General features: G+C 44.1%; 1 protein-coding gene across 1 annotated transcript; it reads left to right on the forward strand.

Annotated features, from left to right (window-relative positions):
* The first annotated feature begins 6014 nt into the window (after positions 1–6014).
* Positions 6015–10479, forward strand: Tmem267 (transmembrane protein 267). The gene is made up of 2 exons (XM_051183099.1): positions 6015–6376; positions 8656–10479. Exons 1-2 carry the CDS (start codon positions 6065–6067, stop codon positions 8989–8991), a joined length of 648 nt encoding a protein of 215 aa, XP_051039056.1. The 5' UTR covers positions 6015–6064; the 3' UTR covers positions 8992–10479.
* The last annotated feature ends 12045 nt before the right edge of the window (positions 10480–22524 follow it).

A 22524-nucleotide genomic window follows, 5' to 3' on the forward strand; every position in this document is an offset into this window, starting at 1 on the left:
TGCCCTCCCCTACTTAGGGTTGGTCAGTTTGGAGACAGGATGGTAGGTTGGTCCTAACTGTTCTAGTCCTCATCTGGCCTTGAACTTGAGCCTGCCCATCTGCAGAGGACCTGCTGGTGGGAGACAAAAGCTGTCAGGGTTTTGTCTGAAGTCCAGAGATTGAGGAAAAAGCTGGCCATCTTGGAAATTTGCCACCTTTATTACTCAGCCATGGCGCCTTTCCCTATCTGCCTCCCAGGGAGTCTAACTCCTAATCTCTCTGGCTCTTAACATTAAAAGGCAGGAAACAAGAGACAAAGGAAATGAGTATAGTGAACCAAGAGTGATAAGGTCATTTAGTCGAGTGGACAAATGCCCTCCTTTTATAGCCGCTCTTTGGGCTCCTTCACTTTTCTGGTCTCAGCATAAAAGTTTGTCTACGGTCCTCCCAAAGTTAGCCTCACCAAAGTTAGCCTCTCCCAATCAACTATATCACCCTGTTCATTTCCCTAACAGTATTTATCAGCATCTGTCCAGTGTATTTCCATGTGGTCAGTGCCCGCCAGTAAATAGCACCATAGTTAATCTGAAGCTATTCTGTAGCCAGAGCACACCCAAAGTATCCAGTATGTATGTATCATGTGAATGAATCACTGCCATAAAGCCTAAACTGTGGCACATAGACCAACCACACTGCCTGTGGCCAGATCTCTAATCCAAAGCAGTACAAATGAAAGTCCAGGTTGACCCAGGAGTTTGCTTGATATTGAAGATTCCATTTGTCATGCATACCTCTACCCTCGTTTTCCGTCCTGACAACTTGTTTTGGGGAAGTAAGAAGAGAGAAAGAATGTCCCTGTTAGCATTGTTGGGCTGTTTCACGCCAGATGTTTCCCTGTGCTAAGTAGCACCTGCCTCAGCAAAACCGTAAGAGTGTATATAGTTTCAGAAGGGAGGTTTGATCGTCGTTAGCGTTGCTCTTTTGCTTCGAGCAGGTTAGTTAGTAGTCATGATTGTTCCTGCCATGACCCCTGCTGTCCTAAGAGCAGCTTCAGCTGCCGCCGGTGTCTAGCAAGGCCTTGAGAAATCCCCAAGGGGGCGGTGGAGCATTGTGCTGTGTCAGGTCCAAGATCTTGCATCGCCTGCCCTGAGGCATCCAATGAAGGAAGTTAGAAACTTCTGTGCCTTGGAGATCCAGACCCACTGAGCATCCTGCTCCAGGTGAGGTGACTTCAGTCCTGGCTGCTCGCCTCCACTTGGGTGCATCGTGGTGGGTGATTCGACGCCCGCCAAGCCAAGAAACCGACAGGACGTTTTCCATTTCTCTCCGGGGTATCGGAGGCTTTCAGAACTCACGGCACCAACCAGATCAACCTGCGAGCGCCAGGAGCTGCTCCGAGAGGAGCTTGCATCCCGGCGTCCGCAGGGACCCAGAGGCCTCGGCCGCTCGGGCCGGCGCCTGCGTCTCTATGGTGCGGCCGAGGGGCGGAGCGCTGCTGGCTCGCCAGCCGACTGCGAAGCGAGCAGGGTATGGCTGAGCTGGGGCGGAAGGGAGGACGGGGACGGCCGGGAGGACGGGGCCGGGGCTGGGGCCGGAGGGCGGCGGGCACTCAGCACTCAAGGGGAGCCGGGAACGGACGAGGCTTAGGCGGACCGGGGCCGCGGGCGGGCGGGCGGGCAGGGCCATCGGCCTCCGCCTCCTCCCTCTCCCGCCCTCCCGGCCCCTGGACGTTGCTTCCCGGGGCTCTGAGCTCTTTTCCCTGCACGGAGCGGGAAGCCGCTGCGCGTCCAGGCAGAAGAGCACGCTGCCACCCTTTTCTGAGAAGGACAGCCCAGTGAAGCGCCCCGGGTTAGCTCGTCCTGCAAGCACTAAAGGCTTCCTGTCCCCGCTTGACATTCTAAAACTTACTGGGTCACACGGACTTAAGGAACCGGCGGAGACTAGAAGCATGTTGGAAATGCATAATCGTGTACTTTATTCATTCGCAGTCGTTACAAGCGCTGAATATTTTACCTGCAGAGAGAGAAGGGATGGCCTTAGAGTCACGGTGAAGTGAACAAGATCTGTGTTCATTTCCCTTAGTGACATCTGCTTTTGGCATTTTAGCACTTAAGAATTGAAATGAGTTAACTGTACAGCAACTTTAGTTCCATGAGGAGAACTTATTTGTAGAGCCTAATAAAGGCAGTTTGGGGCAGGGCATGCTTTTGTTTGTTGTTAGGGTTTTGTTTGGTTGTTTGTTTTTTGAGACATGGGCTCATGGTGTCCTCCATGTTGGTCTGGGAATCCCTGAACTCAAGTGAGCTTCAGCTTCAGCCTCCTGAGTGCTCTCGGTTTTGCGCTTTCCCCCAAGGTTAGGGAGATGGAGGTAAAGAGCACATGGCATTTACATTGGGAATGTCTCATTTGTTTGTACAGAAATGTACAACTATATAATTTTAAAAGCCCAGCTAATATGTGTGAAATTGTGGGAAGGGAGATAACCATTTTGCTTGCTGGGAAGTCCCCATAGTTGGTGACGTTTACTATAATGAGGATGAAATTAAACAAATTTAGACCATTTAAAAAAAAAAAGTGGCTTCTTGAAGCCGCAGAAAAATTGGATGATTGGCTCTTATGGCTCTTATGTTTAGCTTGTTGGCTGAGGGATGGTATGTCGCTTGGTTAGTGCTGCCGACCTAACATCCTGGGTTCAATCCCTTTTGGAATACATACAATTAATAAAATGTTGTGTGATATCTTAAATATAATTTGTAGTATAACAAAGATAGTTTTCCACTTTTTACATGGATAATGGGTACAACTTGGCTTCCTCCCAGGCTTCCAGGCTTGTACAACAAATTCATTTACTCACTGAGCCAGGCTACCAATCTGAAGTGTTTTCATATTGAGGATAATATGATAGATTTTCTTCTTCTTCTTCTTCTTCTTCTTCTTCTTCTTCTTCTTCTTCTTCTTCTTCTTCTTCTTCTTCTTCTTTTCTTCCTTTTCTTCCTTTTCTTCCTCCTCCTCCTTCTCCTCTTCCTCTTCTCCTTCTTCTTCCTTTTCTTTAGGACACAGTCTTACTATGTAACCCTGACTAGCCTCAAACTATATAGCCCAGGCTGACCTCTTAACACAGAGATTTGCCTGCTTTAGCTTCCTGAGTGCTGGGATTAAAAGTGTGAGCCACTAACACACAACTGAAATGTTTTTCTCTTTGTCCCAGTATGTGTTTGTCTCTTTAAGACAGAGCTCTTAAAATTCAGGATCGTTGCTAAGGTACCATGACTTAGCTATGTTTGGAATCTTACAGTTGTGTTTGTTTTCTCTAAGAGCTCTGTGTTATTCCACAGTAATACACTTAAAAGTGGGTGAGATGCCATTTCTCATTCTTTTGCAAATATCTTTATTATTGAGGCAGGATCTCTCTGTGTAGCCATGTCTAGGCTGGAACTTTCTGTGTAGATCAGGCTGGCCTTGAACTCACAAAGATCCACTTGCCTCTACCTCCCAAGTGCTGGGCTTGCAGGCATTCATTACCACATTCAGCACTGCAAATAAAAAAAAAAAGAGAGAAGGAGGGAGGGATGAAGGAAGGAAGGAAGGAAGGAAGGAAGGAAGGAAGGAAGGAAGGAAGGAAAAAAGAAAGGAAAAATAAACTGGAAGGATTGTGATGTTACATTGTTTATGATTTAATAAAGCTTGTTTGGGCATCAGCATGCAAAACCAGCCACACTAGTTAGCCATAGAAGCTGGGCAATGGTGGCACACCTTTAACCTTTAATCCCAGGACTCAGGAGGCAGAGACAGAGGGATCTCTATGAGTTTAAGGCCACCCAGGGCTTCAAGAAATGAATCAGTCTAAAAGTAACAGAGCTCACACCTTTAATCCCAGCGCTGAGAGAGGTTTATAAGGAAGAAGCAAGGGGTCTCATTAGAGATTCAGTTAACAGTCACAGGAAGACAGGATCTCCATTTTAGCCTTGGTAGAGTTAAAAGCTACTAAGGTCTGGCTGCTTTGCTTCTCTGATCCTCACAGCTTGAACCCCAATACCTGTCTCTGGGTTTATTATTCATGCTACAAACCATTTTTCTCTTTGAAGGAATTATATTATCTTTCAGTGCCTAACTTTTTGTCTTTTTTCTTTCTCCCTGAGCCTTTGGGAAACTTCTTAAAGTGTTCCTATTTACTTGCCTTGTCTTTGGAAGTGCCCATCTACTATACATTGCTTCTATTGACTTGAATTAGGTGATCTGTTTTTTTTTTCTTCTCTATAATCTATTTTTCTTCAGATTGTCACTTTTCCACCAAAAAAAAACTGCTATTTTTAATACCAATAAAGCACACTGTACTAACTTCATCTTATATCGTTGTTGTAATATAATTGATATGTAATTAAATCTAAATACTTAAAGTACACAGTTCAGCATGATTTGACATATACAAAACTATCATAAGTAACTGAATGTGGGGATTCTTTGCTCTTCAACCTTCCCTGCAGCCCCCAGCCAATCAGCCCTTGATCTGCTTTTTCTCAATATCAACTAGGTTGCACGTTCTGGAATTTTGCTAGATTCTTTTTTAAAACATTTCTAAGTGAAGATGTCAAACACACAGAACAGGAGAAAACAGCATGAAGAACGAGTCTATTCACTCATACAGGAGGCTGGTTAAGAGCACTGGCCGCTGCTCTTGCAGGGGACTCAGGTTCAATTCCCAGCACCCACACGGCAGCTCACTCCAGTCCCAAGGGATCCCATACCCTCTTCTGCCCGCACGCTGCAAGTAATGCATGCAGGCGGTGCACATTCACAACACCCACACAAATAAAATAAAAATGTTAAAAACCAGATTGATACAGTATCGAAACGTTTGACAAATAGATTGTTTCAGTACCCTGTGCCAGGTTAAAACTCAGTGCAGAATTATGCTTGCCTTTGCATATAAGCTAAAGCTTCTGGGTTTGTTGTTGCTGTGCCAAGCACTAGATAAAAGGGGTGTTTGTTTGGGAGATGGTCAGAGTAGCTCTTAGAAGTAAAGAGTAGGCTGCAGAAACCAGGGCATCTCTGAAAACCTTGGGCACTGAAGCCAAGGGTTTGATGTCTTCATCATTAGCTTTTTGTATTTGTGTCTCTTTGAGATATTTTTCTTTAAGACAAAGTCTCTCTGTGTAGACCAGGCTGGCCCAAAATCCAGAGGGATCCACCTGTCCCTGCCTGCAGAATGCTGGGATTAAGGGCCTCTCTAGGACTTTCTTGTCCTCAGCTGCTTTGTGTCTTGGAGCCTGCGGCCTCCAAGAGGACCATTTCACATGGGGTTTGCTTAGGAGAAGGAAGCTAGCTGGTGGGCTTAGCTTGGGTGACCCTCTGCACTACATTAGAGGCAGGGAACTCTAACTGAACAGCTTTGCAGTTTAGGTACATAGGGTCAAGCAGTTTTCCCAAGGGGAAAAGACGTGTTTAAGGAAAAAGGTTTAGGTATTTATTTTATTTGTATGTGTGTGCCAAGTGTGTGCATAATGTACTGTGTGCATGCAGGTATCCAGAGAAGCTGAAGGTACTCAATCCCCCAGAACAGGAATTACAGGCAGTTATGAGTAGCCCATTGTAAGTGTTCCACGGCCTCTGAAAGAGCAGTAACTTCTGTTACACTGAGCCATCTCTCCAGGCATGAAAGGAGACTTTTTTTTTTTTTTTTCTCAAAAGCACAGAAGCAGTTGTTGGGTTTACTGATACAATGAACGCCCACTGTCATATTGTGTACATTCTGATAGCTATTTAAATGCCTGGCTGGAATAAATAACATTCAATGGGCTTCCTGAAATTCTCCTTGGTACCACATAAACTGTTTTTTCTGCAAAACTGACTTACAATTTTGACCATGCAACATATTGTGTACCATGTAAAGACTATTTTTTTTTCCAATTTGGTTTTATAATTATGACTGATGTTGTTTGTTTAAATATTATGTGACAGTCTATAACTAACCTTCATTCTTTTGTTTGTTTTGTTTTGTTTTTATTTTAGGATAATGGGGATGAAGGCAACAAGAATAGACTGCTGGTCCCTGATGGCTTTTACTATATACTGACACAGTTTATAATGGCATCCAAAGTTGAAAAGACTCAGGCTTTGCAACAGTGTTTTAGCACAGAGTCTCTCATTTCCAGCCTTGGTTTGGGGATCTTTTGCCTAGTAGCTGACAGACTTCTCCGGTTTTCGATAATTCACCAAAACGATTGGCTTCGTGCCCTCTCAGATAACATAGTACATGGCGTGATTGGCATGTGGTCATGGGCAGTTGTCACTGGAATCAAGAAGAAGGCTGACTTTGGAGAAGTTCTCTTAGCTGGGTTTTTAGCCTCTGTTATTGATATCGACCATTTTTTTCTCGCCCGATCCCTATCTTTAAAGGTAAGACATGGATATAAGTTTTTTGGCTTCAATGTCTTTAGCACTGCCTTGTTGGTTTTCTCAGCCGTCATACACGCTAGAGAGAATGCCTTACTGTAAAATAGGAATGCTAATTCGTTCAACTTTTTTGAGTTCCTAAGGATTCACACAGACACTCTGCTAATCAAATTTGCTGTCGCGAAGTCCCATATAGACATAAAGTAAGAACTGTTAACTGTACTGAGAAGTCCAGTGCTGGCTCCCAGAGAATGTGTTAACAGACTGCTGGAAATGCACAGCTGTCGTTGCTGTGTTGCTGAGATTTTCAATGGCACACTTGCATCTCTCCTCTTACTCTATGTCTTCCAGTGTGCCATTAATTGACTAGGCTTCTAACTGTTCTCACCCCTGGGGAATGACTCCAGTGGTTTAACTCCCCCAGTCTCTCTTGTGGCCAACAATCTGAATTTCAGCAGGCTGGCTGCAGTCTCCACCACTGCGTGGTGGAGAAACTAAACATTTCATCGAGGCATCCAAGTTTTTAGTTTTGTGATGACCAGCCTTGCAAATTTAAACTAAACTTAAAATGATATCTCAGTTGATATTTTCTAGATCCTATATTTTCTAAGTATCAAAAGTTTTTCCTGCCTTTTTATATGCCTATGATTTACAAACATTCCAGAAAAGAAGTACAGATTCCAAACAAAGCTTTTGCCTTGTTAGCCACAGGCCCCAGGAAGGTACCTGGCGTGCCCAGCCCGGCAGGTGTTCAGGAAGTATTTGCTGAGCGGTGGTAAAGCCTTACTTCTTCCTGCTTGTCACACCTGAAGGGGGTATCAGGGTTGTCTGACTCTGAAGCTCAGTTGGGAAGGAGGGATAACTGCTGGTTTGAGACAAATCTTATCTTTCTTCCCTCGAAGTGACGGCAACATAAGGTTAAAATTCTATTCCCTCAGCTTCAGCATAGGGAATAATAAAATAATAACTTATAATAATCTTTCAGTGTTGGTGGTAAATTCTGGAAGTAGTCATGGCTGTTATTGAAACAATAATAATAATGAAAAAAATACTTTCCCTTTTCCCTGCATTAATGAAGGAATATTTTTTTTGGTGTGTGTGTGTGTGTGTGTGTGTGTGTGTGTGTGTATACTTTTAGATGTCTCAAGAAGTTCTTTAAAAACACAAATTATAGGGATGGAGCAAAGGTGAGTTATTGGACATGAAGACAAACTACTATAGCACTGTAGTTGACAACTAATGTCTGTTTCAGAAGAGCTGGTGAAGGGGAATCGTATTCTCAACACACAGGAACAATTGATAGCTATTGAAGTCATAGATATTTCTCTGACTCTAATATGACCCCCCACACACACATCATATACATGTCCTTTTTTTTTTGTTTGTTTGCCTTTTGTCTTTTTTGAGACAGGGTTTCTCTGTGTAACAGCTGTGACTGTCCTGGAACTCACTCTCTAGACCAGGCTGGCCTTGAACTCACAGAGATCTTCCTGCCTCTGCCTCCCAAGTGCTGGGATTAAAGGTGTGCACCCTCCCCCTCCATTGTACTTCTTAAACAAGTGAAAATATTATTTGTCGATTAGAAACTTCAAAATAGGGCTAGAGAGATGGCTCATCGGTTGCTCTTCCCAAGGACCTGGTTCAGTTTCCCCCCATGTATCCCCAACTCCAGGAGATACAATGCCCTTTTCTGGCCTCAAGGTCAACTACATGCTTATACACATACCTACACACAGATAGAAACACATAAATGAAATTTTTAAAAAAAAAAATCTCAGGAAGAAAACTTTAAAATATGGCTGATAAGGTGGCTCAGCAAGTAAATGTAAATATGCGTAATAAATAGGAATGTTTTTAGTTTCAAATATTATTTAAACCCCAGTTATACAAATCTCATACTCAGGATATAAATTATGTTTACGACATTTTAAGCAAATACTAGGAAACTTGTAAAATTAATACAATAGTCCTTTTAAAAATTATTTGTTATGTATGCAGTACTCTGTCTACATGTTTGCCTGCACACCCGAAGAAAGCATCAGGTCTCGTGATAGATGGTTATAAATTGCCATGTGGTTGCTGGGAATTGAAAACTTATTTTACTGTAGACTACCATAGAGAGTGACGAGAGGTATTGACCTGAGGACCATGTGTCCGGTGTATCTGCAATGTTACGTTTTCCTTGCATTTCCAGTTGACACCGGGCATGTTAAAAGATTAAGGGGCCAGCTGTGAGATTTTGCAAAGAAGGAAATGATGCTAGCTGCTCCTTCCTCCCCCAGGCTGCCCTGACCCTTCCGAGAAGACCTTTCCTGCACTGTTCCACCGTGATCCCCGTCGCAGTTGTGAGTGTGAAGATCGCCATGCACTTGCTCAGGCTCAGAGACTCATGGTGCTTCCTGCCGTGGATGTTATTCATTTCCTGGGCTTCGCACCATATCCGAGATGGAATTCGTCATGGCCTGTGGATATGCCCATTTGGGAAAACTTCTCCTTTGCCCTTCTGGCTTTATGTGATAACCACATTATCCTTACCACATATGTGTTCATTCCTCATGTATTTAACAGGGACCAGGCAAATGATGTCTTCAAAACACAGGATGCGTATTGATGTCTGAGGTAGATGACCATATGGCCCTAAGGATAGGAAATAAATAGATCACATGAAGGTAAAGAAAGACAGCCAGTGTTCAAGTGAAATTGTTTTTGTTTCTGTTGAGACAGGGTCTCTCTGTGCAGCCCTGGCTATTCTAGAACTCCCTCTGAAGATGAGGCTGGCCTCAAGCTCAGAGACCCACCTGCTTCTGCTGGGATTAAAGGCCTGCGCCACCACCACCGGGCCTCAAGTGAAATTTGTAAAGCCCAGTTAGGTACTTTATTTAGTTTTTATAATTCTCGGCCCTCTTGCTCAGGACTCACGCCCAGTGCTTGCCCTTCCCTCTCACGTGTCCATCTAGTGCAGTATTGGGTTTGCCCTCATCTCATGGATGCTGCTTTATCTGACTTACTGGTTTTGTCACGTTAATATCGATTGAATTGTCTGGAAGTCTCTCTTCAAAACCAATCCTTTTCCTGATCAAAAACCTCAAAATTTAGGGTGACTGGTTTATAGAAAACTCACATTATATTTGGATTCACATTTTCCTGAGATACCAAAATAGTGGAGTGGGCAGAATAAATCATACCGTGATGAGAGGTATGATGAGAGCTGACAGTCATTTCATAGATGTTATGTTGATCCTGACGGAGGCAATAATCTTAAATGTCTTGTGCACAGTGATTATTGGCAAAAATCTATCTAAAATAATAGTTACTATTTTAAATAATAAAATCTAAGTTATGATTTCAGAAATCAATTTAGGAAGTAATTGTTATCACATGTTACCTATAATCACATTCACTGAAACTTATGAGTGTTGGGGTAGGGATGGGGACCAGTGTCTTTGCCCAGGAATCTCGTGTTAGAATTTTCACTAATTCAAAAAACATAACTGAAAGCTTAAAAAATATTTATTAACAAAGAGCATTGATAAAATCATATCTGGGTCATCACTGAACTTATATAGAAACAGTTCTGAGTAATGTCGTCTTTTCAGATGCGGATTCCTGGCAGTCACTGACATCGCAATAGTTGTGAGGCGGTTACAAGCTAGTCTAAAGGACTGTGTGAAATGATTTTCTAAAAATCTTCTCTGTACTGAGAACTGAAGCGTTGTCAAGGCAAAGTAGTTTTTGGAAATCTTGCTTTTTCTTTTGGTCTTTCAGATTCCACTGTCAAAATGATTTACCTTTGCTAGAGAAGGAAGTGCATTGCTGTAAATTCTACATTTGCAGTTTGATACTCCCGTGGTCTACCCAAGAGGCTCCTCTCTGTCTTTGTGGCATATGTGATTCCTGTTTTCTTCAGATTTGGTGTTACACTTGTGATTTGTAATGGTACAACTGTGTGCCTTATTCTCTGAGGAAAAGTAGACGACTAGGAGCATGGCGTTTGGAACCAGGCTTCTGGCTTTACAGAGAGTTCTGTACATTGTTAGAAGGGTTCATGATCTTTGGAGAGTATTTTTCTTATTGTTAAATTAAATTCTTTGCAATCTGTTACTTTACATGGCCTAGATCTTATAACCTATTACCTTTCAACCTTTCAAGAGCAACTGTCAATTTGGTTGGTATGATAGTAAATACTACATAAGGAATAAATTTAATTAAATTTATTTTTAAACATCTGGCTTAGATCCATGAAAATGAAGTCTATATCTTACGTAAATTTTTCTAAGTTGTAAAACCACTTGTATTTTTTTTTCTCTCTTCATATTAAACATAAGATCATCATTAAAATAGCGAGCTCCATGGCAGCCAGGACTACGTAGAGAGTTATCTCAAAAACAAAGAAACAAACAAACAAACCACCACCAACAAAAAAGAGACCTTGAAGGATGTCACCTTGGCGTGTTGGGAGTCATCTCTCTTTCGTTAGAAAGAAAATTCATTTAGACCATCATTTCTTCCTCAAATAATAACTAAAGTGTTGGGATGGTTTACGGTAGTTCCCACCTCCACCCTCAGAAATGTCCCTTCTTTCCATGAATGCCATGGCTATGGCCTCTAAAACACTGACAGCCAGGAGCCCTCTCTCCAAACCACCCCTCTCTTCTTGGTCCTGCGGACACAGGAAGTTTGTGAACGCACCTTTTCTTGTTGGCCTGTGTGTCTTCTTTATCGTCTCCCCGTCTTCTGTACACTGACTTTTCTCTCCTCACTGGTCCATCCTCCAAAGGCTGCTCTTGAGCTCCTCAGGCTGCTGTTCATGCAGCAGCTTATTCCTGCTGGCTTCAGGGAAACACCACCACTGCACTGTCCACCCATCCACTCTTCCCCTCATCTTGCCAACTGGTACCAGATCAGTTTTCAGAGAGGACCTGGTGGAAACCCTGCATGAGCAGAAGAGAGCCGGCTGCACAGGCATGCCCAACTTTTGAAGGTTTGTATTCTCCAAGCCCCAAAGCCAAGGGTGTTTTCATCCAGGTCCATGTACATTTGTGAGAGGACACACACACAAACACACACACACATCGGAAACATGATCTCACTGTGTAACACAACCTAGACTGGACTGGAAAAGCAATTACTCCTTCCTCAGCCTCTGAGTGCTGGAATAATAAGCTTGAAAAGTCATGCCTGGCTTGGACTTATTTTTACACTGGGAGTTTCAGTTGATAGACTTTGTCTCTTAAAGCTACAAAATGATGACTAAGGTCATTCAGTTCTGTGTTCCCCCTTCAAATCAGACAAGCCCCAGGATAGTTGGTCATACTTTTACACAAGTTTAAAGAATAACCTCAGTACTTTATGCCTCTTATATCCTATTATAAATAAAGCAACCCTTTATGCCATATTATTCATAAAAAATCTGAATATACAAAGTCTGATTTATATAACAGAGCTGTAATGTTCATTGGGACCTTGCGTAATTTTATGGCAACTAGGCAAACACTGTGATGATAAAGTGACACTCAAACTTCTGCGTCTGAAGTTCCGTAAAAGCCTTTAGATATGGCTACTGTACTTTAGTGTGGTGGCCTTTTAAGTATGGATAATTACATATGTCGCTGTGCATAGTAAATGTTCCCTTAAAGGTAGATTTGTCAGCCTACCACTGTCTAATAATCCCATCTATAATCAGGTAATAAAATGTAAATACAATGAGCGGTGAGCCCACAAATTAGAAATTAGCAACATTTCTAACATGGTGGTTGGTGTGCGGGTCTCTCGTGGATGGCTGGTTTCAGGGTCAGCTGCAGAGAGGTAGCACTTGAGAACTGTGCTAGCTTCTTCCCTACAGGCATAGATAGTAGGGTCTCACTGGAAGTGCTCAGGACTGAAATCCGTTGTGTGTGCTCCTCTGGCAAGCAGTGCCCACCACCACTCTGTATCATTTACGCCTCTTCTAGATGCCAGTGTACATGAGCGTAGGGCAGAGAGAATTTATCAGCTCCTACTTTTCCTGTGTCTGATGTCTCTTAATGAAGCACATGCTGAACTTAATTCTGGTGAAGTCTGCAAACCTGGGAAGAGGCGAATGTGGATGCCATTCTAAAATAGATGCAGAAATACTGTGTGGCTGGGCTGGAGAGATGGCTCACAACCAAAAACATAAGAAATACTGTGTGGCTGGGATAGTTTTTACTTCTCAGTTACAGCAGGAAGGGTTTATTCCAAATATTGTACTACGTTACAGAAACAATCATCTAAAGGGAAATCAAGTAGTTGATGGTGCTCATCTCTGGAGTTAGTAGGTCAGAGAAGTCATGAGGAATGTCTACCCATATAGCATGCTTTACAGTATTCAGTAAGGGCATTTCCACCTCTTACCATAAGTGCAATTTCATGCTATGGATATTTGGCCTGCCCTCATCACCTGACTCCCCAAACTCAGACACTGGACAGACAGCTTTGATCAGCTCTTGTTGCCCCTTGGGTTCAATGCCTCAGTTGTACGAATACATATACCACTATTTAACATATTATTTCATCAGCCTCTGGCAATACACCAAGGTGCCCCAAGTCAGGAAGTCGATGGCAATTTCATTGATCTGAGAAATCCCCTTGTTATTATCATTTATTTTCATATCTTAAAAGATAAAACTTGAGCCAGGAAGTTTTGGCTCATGCCGTTAATCCCAGCACTTGGGAGGCAGAGGCAGGTGGGTCTCTGTGAGTTGGAGGCCAGCCTGGTCTACAGAGCAAGTTCCAGGACAGGTTCCCAAGCCACAGAGAAACCCTGACCAGAAAAACAAAAAAAGATAAAACTTGAAGACCAGGCATGGTGGCCCGTGCCTTTAATCCCAGCACTTGCTAGAAAGAGGCAGACGGATCTCTGTGCGTTCAAGGCCAGGCTCATCAACATAGTTCGGGCCAAATTTCAAGATAAAACTTGAAACAGTTATAGGTTTTTATCCTATTCTGTTGAGGGTGTGACTGTTTCTTCACATACAAGGGAAGACTTCACGTGTATTTATTTGAGGCCCAGCACAGAGTTCAGGCAGCAGAACCCCAACTTAGCAGATCTCATTTCAAACTTGACACTTGTTTTTCAAATCACCACAGAAAAGAGGAACAAACACCCACTGCTAATGAACGAACTATGACAGTGTTCTTTGACAAGAGAATAACCAACTTCCATGGTGAAGCTGCACTTCAAATAATTTAATTCCAGGGCATTGTCATCGGTATCCCCCTAGTATTTATTTCTTCCTTGCTCTCTTTCTTCCATCCTTCCTTCCTTCCTTTCTTTCTTTTTATTTGGGGGGGGAGGGGTGGGAGACAGGGTTTTCTGACAGGCCTTGGCTGTCCTAGAACTTGCTTTGTAGACCAAGCTGGCCTCTGCCTCCCGACTGCTGGGATTAAAGGTGTGTGTCACCACTGTCCAGTTCCCCTGGTACTTCTTTACTCCTCAGGAATAACGATAATGATGGAAAAAGTCTATAAACATTTTATGCTTCACTTTGCAAGACACTGAGTCTGCCTCACAGGACTGTTAGCAATGTTGGCAGTCCAGTCTATAACCCCAGAGCTGCCTGAATAGTAGGGGAAGGTCAGATGGAGTCCAGCATCACCATGAGGAGGGTGGTCCTCTTTGGATCTCTGCAGAAGCTTTCAAAGGAAACCTTCCTGAGGTCACAGACCTTTCTCCATGCTCATTCGACTTGATCTGAAGCCTTCTTGTGTTCCCGAGTCAGAATAGTGACGTCATGCACAGGAAGCAAAGGAAGGTCACTTGATTGACACTAAATGTAGCCTAAAAAGTAGGGTAGTTGCTAGATAACAATCTCTCTCTCTCTCTCTCTCTCTCTCTCTCTCTCTCTCTCTCTGTGTGTGTGTGTGTGTGTGTGTGTGTGTGTGTAAAACAGTGGTAAAGTACTTGTGATACTATAAAAGCCCCTTGTGTGTGCAGAAGTTCCATTAGCACAGTCCTGTGTAAATACTACAGTTCATTCTGCCTGCTCTTCACAGCTATGCTTCACAGTATGCTTGTTTGTTTGTTGTTTGTTTCACAGTAGTCTAGGTGTTGAACCTGGCTCCCCAATGTATCAGGGACCCTGGTGTTTCCCTACCCTCTAACCTGACAGGGACAGTTGCAACCCAGCCTCCACAGAAGGTGGCTCGGGCTGCAGGCCAACTCTTCTGGAAAGAGCCCAGCCTGCCTAGGTTGCACCATTCAGAGCATATCACTGGGCAAGCTCTCCACTTCCTTCTTAACATGGCAGTTCTAGTGAACTCGAGAGAGTCGACCCTGGGACCTTAGAAAGGGTAAAATGACAACGGGGTGAGAAGAGAACATGTTGACTTGTCTTCTGGGGCATGTAGGTCCTGTGTGCGTGTGTGTGTGCGTGTGTGTGTGTGTGCGTGTGTGTGTGTGTGTGTGTGTGCGTGTGTGTGTGTGTGCGCGCATGTGTGTGTGCGTGCGTGTATGTGTGTGCGTGTGTGTGTGTGTGTGTGTTTTCAAGGATTACAAACACTCACCACTATGCTTGGCTAAGAAGTATCTGTAAGCCTTTATCTCTGAATTACCTGTTTATACGTAGAGCCGGTTTCTTCTTTCCCATGGACATAAAGATGTTCTTATATACCTGTACCATTTTGCCTTTTGTCTGAGGTTTACCCCCCCCCCCATAGTACAGGAGTGGAATGGCGTGAGCTTTTCCTGCTCATCATAGTCAAAGCCAACACTCCATAGCAAGAGACAGGTCAACAAGACAAGCACCAGTTACTAGTCAGTTTCAGAAGAACGTCCACACCGGAAACCTCAGACACTAAGCAAACCATTCATTTCTATGCCTAGCTTCCCAGCAGCACAGTCTTGAGCTGTAGCCGATGCTGACCATCCAGAAGGAGTGTATCTAACTAACACTGACCATCCAGAAGGAATGTATCTAACTAACGCTGACCATCCAGAAGGAGTGGATCTAACACTGACCATCCAGAAGGAATGTGTCTAACTAACACTGACCATCCAGAAGGAGTGTATCTATCTAACACTGACCATTCAGAAGGAATGTATCTAACTAACGCTGACTATCCAGAAGGAGTGGATCTAACACTGACCATCCAGAAGGAGTGTATCTATCTAACACTGACTATCCAGAAGGAGTGTAACTAACTAACACTGACCATTCAGAAGGAGTGTTATCTAACTAACGCTGACTATCCAGAAGGAGTGTATCTAACTAACACTGACCATCCAGAAGGAGTGTATCTAACTAACGCTGACTATCTAGAAGGAGTGTAACTAACGCTGATTATCCAGAAGGACTGGATCTAACTAACGCTGACCATCCAGTGAAGAATCTGGCAAGTACAATGCTTAGGTTCTTCTTGACTTCTGTGTGACTGACAGTGTGGGGCAGGACCCTTCTGACAGAGACAAACATCAAGGGGTAAAAGGGTGGGAATTTCAAATATCACGGCTGGCTTTGGGGAAGGGTCTAGTCTCTGAGGCCTGCCTCAGAGAGAGGCAACTGTGGATTCCATGACTTGCTTTGCTGGAGAATGAGGCAAACATTCTCCAGCAAACAAGCAGAAGTGGCTGCTTGGAGACCTTCCCTTACTTTGGGGTAATGAAGCCCCAACAATGGATTTAGTGTTTTTGAATAGTCATGTTTTTAATTGTTATTTAATATGCATAAGTGTTTGCCTGTATGTATGTATGTATGTGTATCACATGCGTTCCTGGTGCCTGAGGAGGCAAGAAGGGGGGGGGGGATGCAATCCCCTGTGCCTACAGATGGTTGAGCACTGTCATGTGAGTTCTGGAAACCAAACCCAGGTTCTCTGCAAGAACAGAGGGCCTCCGAGTGCTCTTAACCACTGAGCCATCTCTCCAGCCCCCTGCATGGTAGAATGATGTATTTCCTTAATGGTTTATGAATCTTGTTTTGTATGAAAAGAGTTTTTCTGTTCTACAACTTTTTTTTTAAAGCAATCCACGCTTCTTAAAGCATGTACTACATTAGAGTTTTATGCTTCAACTTTGTCCTTTTACACAGGGGCAACCAACTGTTTGAGAGTCAGTCAATGAAGGATCCAGTTTTCCTGGATGTAAAAACTAATTTTGCTCCCCAGGCTGACTGTGTGAAACTCCTACAAACACTGCACATTCCGGATTGTGCACCAGTTGTTAGCATTCTGGAATCTGTGCTGGCCTGTGCTTGAGGTTCTGACAGGACACGCCCTCAGCTGCAGCCACTAAGAACACCACCTGTGCACATTCACTATGCTCCCTTTTAAAAGGGCCCTGCCCACCTCCCATCCCTCTCCCTTTCCCTCTCCCTCTCTCTCCCTGTCTCTCCCTCTCTCCCTCTCTCTCCCTCCCTCTCCCCCTCTCTCTCCTCCTCCCTCTCCATCCTCTCTCCCTTCCTCTCTCTCTCTCTCTCTCTCTCTCTCTCTCTCTCTCTCTCTCTCTCTCTCTCCCTCTCCCTCTCCCATTCCTCTCTACTGCTGCTCCTGTCTCTAGAGACAGGTCTCCCCCCTCCCCTGTCCCTTTTTGTGATCCCTAACTAAAAAAAAAAAACCCTCTGTTTGAACCCTGTGGCAGGACGTCTTTCTCTCAAGCACTGCTTTTCTTAAGTTACAACACCAGCCATTTACTGTTTTTAGTTACAGTTGGTGAGACATTTTAACAACTGGTCACTCCTAGCTTGCTTTTCTTGCTAGCTGTTAGTATCGTTAGTATCATTGTGTTAGTACCATTGTGCTCTCTGCCTCTCAGCTTGTGGGTGGACTCCATACCAGTCACCTGCCCCCTGTGCCTCAGCATCATGAAACAAGGGAGCATGGTGACATCTGGAAGAATTCAGAGTATTCAGGGACCTGGAAAACGTAAATCTGAAAGCAACAACATAAAGTGTTCCTGCCAGTCAGGAAACTATAGCGTTAACCAGGAATTTCTACAGGAGGGAAACCCCCTTCTTATTGCTCTGGGCTAAAACTTTGTCCCTGTGATTAGTCCTCTGTGCTTTCCTGTTTGCTTTGGCATTTTATGTGCCCATCCCTATCACAAATTTCATTAGCGCATAAACCGTGAAACAGATCCAAAGTCACATTAGCTGGAAAAGGCCCTATATTGTCCCTAGAGAACACGGTTTTCTGAATTATCACAAGTACTCAGAAGCGGCCAAAGGGACCAGTTGAAAACCCACTGGTGTGGTTTTCCTCATGCACTGAAGACCAGCTCATCTCAGTTATCCAGTTTACTATCCACTCAACAAACATTAAACATCTATTATTTGTTGTGGACTGAGCTAGGCATTTGGTGTAGTGAGGAGCATGCTAACACATCTTGCCCTTCCTGAGCTCAGCCTATGGGAGGAGGAAGGTTGGGCAGAGATGTTTGTGGGCCATGAGATAAGCCAGCAATTTATATTAAAAGTGATTCAGACGGCATACATTTTTAGAATCCTGACATCTTTTAAACAGGTGTGTGTGTGTGTGTGTGTGTGTGTTTAACAGACATGGATGAAGTCACAGGACTACTGGGGTGTTAGTCCCACCCTGCCACATTGCTAAGACAGGTCTGTTGCTCACTCCTGTGTACACGAGGCTCACTGGCCCTCATGCCTGTGTGGGATTTCCTGGCTCTTCCTCCATCTTGCAGTGTAAGTGCTGTGAATGACAGGTGTGCACTGCCAAATTCCAACTACACGTGGGTTCCCAGACCCAAAGTCCAGCCCTCCCATTTGTGTGGAAAGCACCCTAACCTACTGAGCCATCTCCTGAGCCCTGGAGATCTCTCAATTCTAAGAATTTATTTTAAAAAAAAAAACACTGAGATGAGTGGACACAAGTCACAAGACCGGCCACCACTGCATTGCTAAAGTCATATTCATAATAAGCATTACTAGAGGTGCACTTGCCCGGAATGCTCAAGGCCATGAGTTCGATTCCCAGCAACAAAATTATTTTAGTAATAATACTCACCAGAAAAAGAACACAGCCAAGCTATCTGAATATTCAGTTAAAATAACCAACAGAAGTGCCCATTTTGGTCAGTTGTTGTGTGCCCGTGCAATGCCAGTACTTTGGAGATGTGTGGGGATAATCTAATCAGGAATCTAAGGTCATCCTCAGCTACGTAGCCAGTTCAAGACCAGCCTGGGCTACATGGGAGATGGCTCAGTGATTAAAAACACATACTACTTTTGTAGAAGCTGGAGTTCCATTCCCAGGCACCTGCACACACATTCACACACACCACACATATTAAGTTAAATCTTTAATGAACAAAAGCAAAATTCTCAAAATACAAAAACAACAGACCTGTGACTTAATACCATAAAACCATTGAAAGGTTAAATGTTCCAGAAAAGGCCATTATTCCTGACCCATTAACAGAAAAAAGAAATCACAAAACAAGATGTACTTTCTTTCTGTGAAAATAAGTTTACAAACACACAGAAAATTAGAATCAGGTACAAGCAAGCATTAAAGAGGAGTTAGACAGGTTGTTTTTGTTTAAGTGCAAAAGTATTATATAAGTGATTATATAATGATTTGGCATACGTTGGGTATCTGGTTACTGAATTTCTATGTAACTTCCCAAAACACAAATGTTGACGTGAACACGTATTCATATGCTACAAAGAAGAATGTATATGTTTAAGTGAGAACAAGTTTTGGAAAATATGAGGCAGAACAACCAAAGCAGAGCTGCCCATGAGGGAAGCAAAGCTAGCAAGGGCCAACCGGAAAGCCAGGAAAGCAGCCTTGCGTGGCTGAGGACGAGGAAGTAGGGAGATGTAGGTAGGCATCAGAGATGTACCCAAAGGAATGAATGGGTTTTCTAGATAGGATAAGAGAGACCAGGAAGGCTGGCCAGATAAAAGCAGCAAGCTCAGAATCATGAAGAGAAATGCCAAGTGTGGGGGATGTCTGGGAAGAATTGCAGTTGGTGTTTTGCTTGTGAGTTGGACGTCCCAGTTGAGTCTGCACACACACACACTGGTTTTTTTCGATACAGGGTTTCAGTCCCAGCTGTCCTGGAACTTGCTTTATAAACCAGGCTGACCTCAAACTCAGATAGATGCACTACCTCTGCCTCCCAAGTGCTGGGGGGGGGGGTTAAAAGAGTGTGCCACAACACCCAGCAACATGCTTATGTTTTATCAAGTATTTGGAGCTCTGCTTAAACAAATCCATTAGCACGAATTGGAACTCAGACTTAATACCTGATAAATGGTGATGATCCTTAATACAGAAGGAGGATTGAGAGGGTCTTGTTGACTAGGTAGTTATCCAAGGCCATCTAATGCTGATAGGAGTTTTGAAATAGCATGTCTGCATGCAAATTTTCAAGACAACGTGTAAAGGAATTTTCGCTTTGTTGCTGTTGTTGTTGTTGATATGTGAAATGTGCTGTTTGACCTTTATTTCCCCAGGGCACAGAAGGCAGTAGGTGTTGTCTTGTTTGAATGAAGTTGATACTTTACCCTCTCTTTAAATATATGTGTGCATATTTATTTAACATAAAGTTGGGTACAGTCTTGGGTACCTGCAAAAGCTGAGACACTGAGTAGCCCGCACCATCCCCATGTTGACCATTTATTTTCACTCTCTGTCCTCCAGCTTCATCCTAGCCCCCAATGACATAGGAAATGTTCTTCTGAAACCACTTGCTATCATCTGAGTCTGAGCATCCTTCCACGGACCATGACTAAAGCCTTGGTCCCCAGGAGGATGCTGTTGGGAGGTGGTGGTGCCTTTGAGTGGTACTCTATTGAGGGTGCGTCCTCACAAAGGATTGTGGGATGCCAGCCTCTTCCTATCCTATTCTTGTTTGATGTTGTAAGCGTCTTAGACCCACATGGACACAGGCATCTCCGTTGTGTTCTGACTCGGCTGAATTCTAAGACGATGACAGTCTGACCTGGAACCTCCTAAGCTGTGAGCTAAATGTGCGAGCCATGTTGGGCTCATTATACAGCACCATTTTAGGGTCTTTTTGAGTTAATGTTGACCCATGTGCAGGTTGTCCAACCTTCCATTTGGCAACTTGATGTTGTCATCTGCAAATACAGTAGGCCACATTCATAGCTATCCTGAGCCACATGCAGCCCCCCTGGACACAGGCTGGATTTACTGTATCCTCCTCACACATCCCGTAGTCCATAACCAGAGCTTACACCATATTTCCTCTTGACAAAGCCTCGTGATTCAGTTTTTTCCCTCTGCTTAACCAAAACCAGTCTGCCCTCACCTGTGTCTCGATTCAGATCTTCTTGGGGATCTCTAGATTCCTGCCAGTGGACATCAGGTGTACTTTGTAGTACAACGATGGCGTGAACCCTGCCTCCAAAGTTTGTGATTCTTGTCATAGTCATTCCACTAGTGGATTTTAATCTTCTCCGTTATACATGCTGCGAAACCTACCTTTTCATGCCCAACCAGCATTTCATTCTAGGGCCCCAAGGAAGGAATTCTAGGGAGAGAGAAAATGCTAGTAACCCAGGAAGCCTCCCTGTGCTTTGCAGTCCTCGGAACCTGGCTTGTGCCTGCTTCTGGTGGGGACACTGTGGCTTTTCTTCTAGCAGAAGCTGCATGCACAATGACAGAAACAAACGAGGAGCCCACGGCTCCATACGCAGGGCCTGTAACCCCAGCTCACCAGTTTCTCATCAGGACTCTATGAGATCTGAATAACTTCTATCCCGCTCAATTAAAAACCACTGTGTCACCCAGGAGTCCCCTTCTCTTCATCTGAGCCGAGTCCTTTCTAACACAGGATGGCAAATCCTCACACAATAGGTTCTGAGCAGATCCTTGACCCCTGCCTTCAGAGCACAGGCTTTGGTCCAGAGAGATCGCTGCAGGTGCATACAGCATCACAGAATTCTGACAGTCAGCACTGCGGGTTGTCCCCTCGTTAACTAAAATGTGTAAGCAAGGCCCTTGCCTATCAACAAAGGCCAGAACAGATGCTTCGCAGCTTCTCATCCAGGCGGTCACAGTTTTGTTAGCCTGCTGATCTCTGAAGCCCTTGCTGTCTATTTTACCATAAATCTAACTCTTGGAGGCAGAACCATAGGTTGGCAACTGGGGATGATTTGGATTCAGAGCTCTGAATCCTCTATAGCAGCAATGCTCATCACAGATGCGTGATCTACTCGTGTGCCTGGAACTGTTCCAGGCAGGAATTATGTAACTGCGTTAATCTGTCCGTTTCACTGCTAGGACAGAGTAGCTAAGACTGCGTCATTTTAAGGAGTAGAAATTAACTCTGTCATAGTTATAGAGACCGGGAGTCTCAAATAAGTCGGTTGACAAGCTAAGTCTCTGGCTCCAAGACAGGGCCCATTTCTGCATCTTTCAGATAGCAGAGAAATAGGAGAGACAGCCCACTTCCGAGGGCCCACTTTGTTGGGACATTTTCCCACTTAGGAAGCGCTCTAACTTCATGACCTCAGCACCAGCCATCAATCAGTCTTCATCTCTCGTCAGTGATGTTTGGAGATTCGGTTTCAACATGAATTTGGGAGGGGGTTATAGGGAGACACCATTGAGGTAATCTAGAAAATCAAAAAGAGGTCAGGTGTGGTGGTTTACCTGTAATCCCGGCACTTAGGAGGCCGAGGCTGGGGGACCACACATTCCAGGGCCTGGCCTACAGAACACTGTCTCGGAACAGAAAACTAACCCAAGGGATGAATGAAAATATTTTAACAATACATTTTGAGTAAGCCATGACATCTGATGACATTTTAAAGCTATTTTGTCACTCTTTGGAATTTGGTGTATTAGCAGTAGCTACACTGCAGGTATTCCAGAGCCCCCAACACGGCCCCTGCATGACTTAGAGGGAGCAAGGCATGGCACTGGAAGGCATCGTGGTTTACAGAGAAGTTAGCTACAGTGCCTGAGGTTGCTCAGCAGGAGAGGCAGTTTTAGAATCCAGCCATGTTCAGTGCCTTGTGGATTCACTCGGGAAGCTGATTGCAGCAAGGTTGACCTCGGACAGGGGTCTTCTGACCCTGCCCTGAGTCACTTCTGGAGGCCTGTCTGACCTCTCTCAAAAATAAACCCAAATCTGACTGCAGGCCGAGCCTAAGTGAATTTTCTCCTCTTTTTCTATGCAGATCATTTTTTATGACTTATCATTC

Source organism: Phodopus roborovskii, unplaced genomic scaffold, assembly GCF_943737965.1.
Source record: "Phodopus roborovskii unplaced genomic scaffold, PHOROB, whole genome shotgun sequence".
NCBI classification, from domain to species: Eukaryota; Metazoa; Chordata; class Mammalia; order Rodentia; family Cricetidae; genus Phodopus; species Phodopus roborovskii.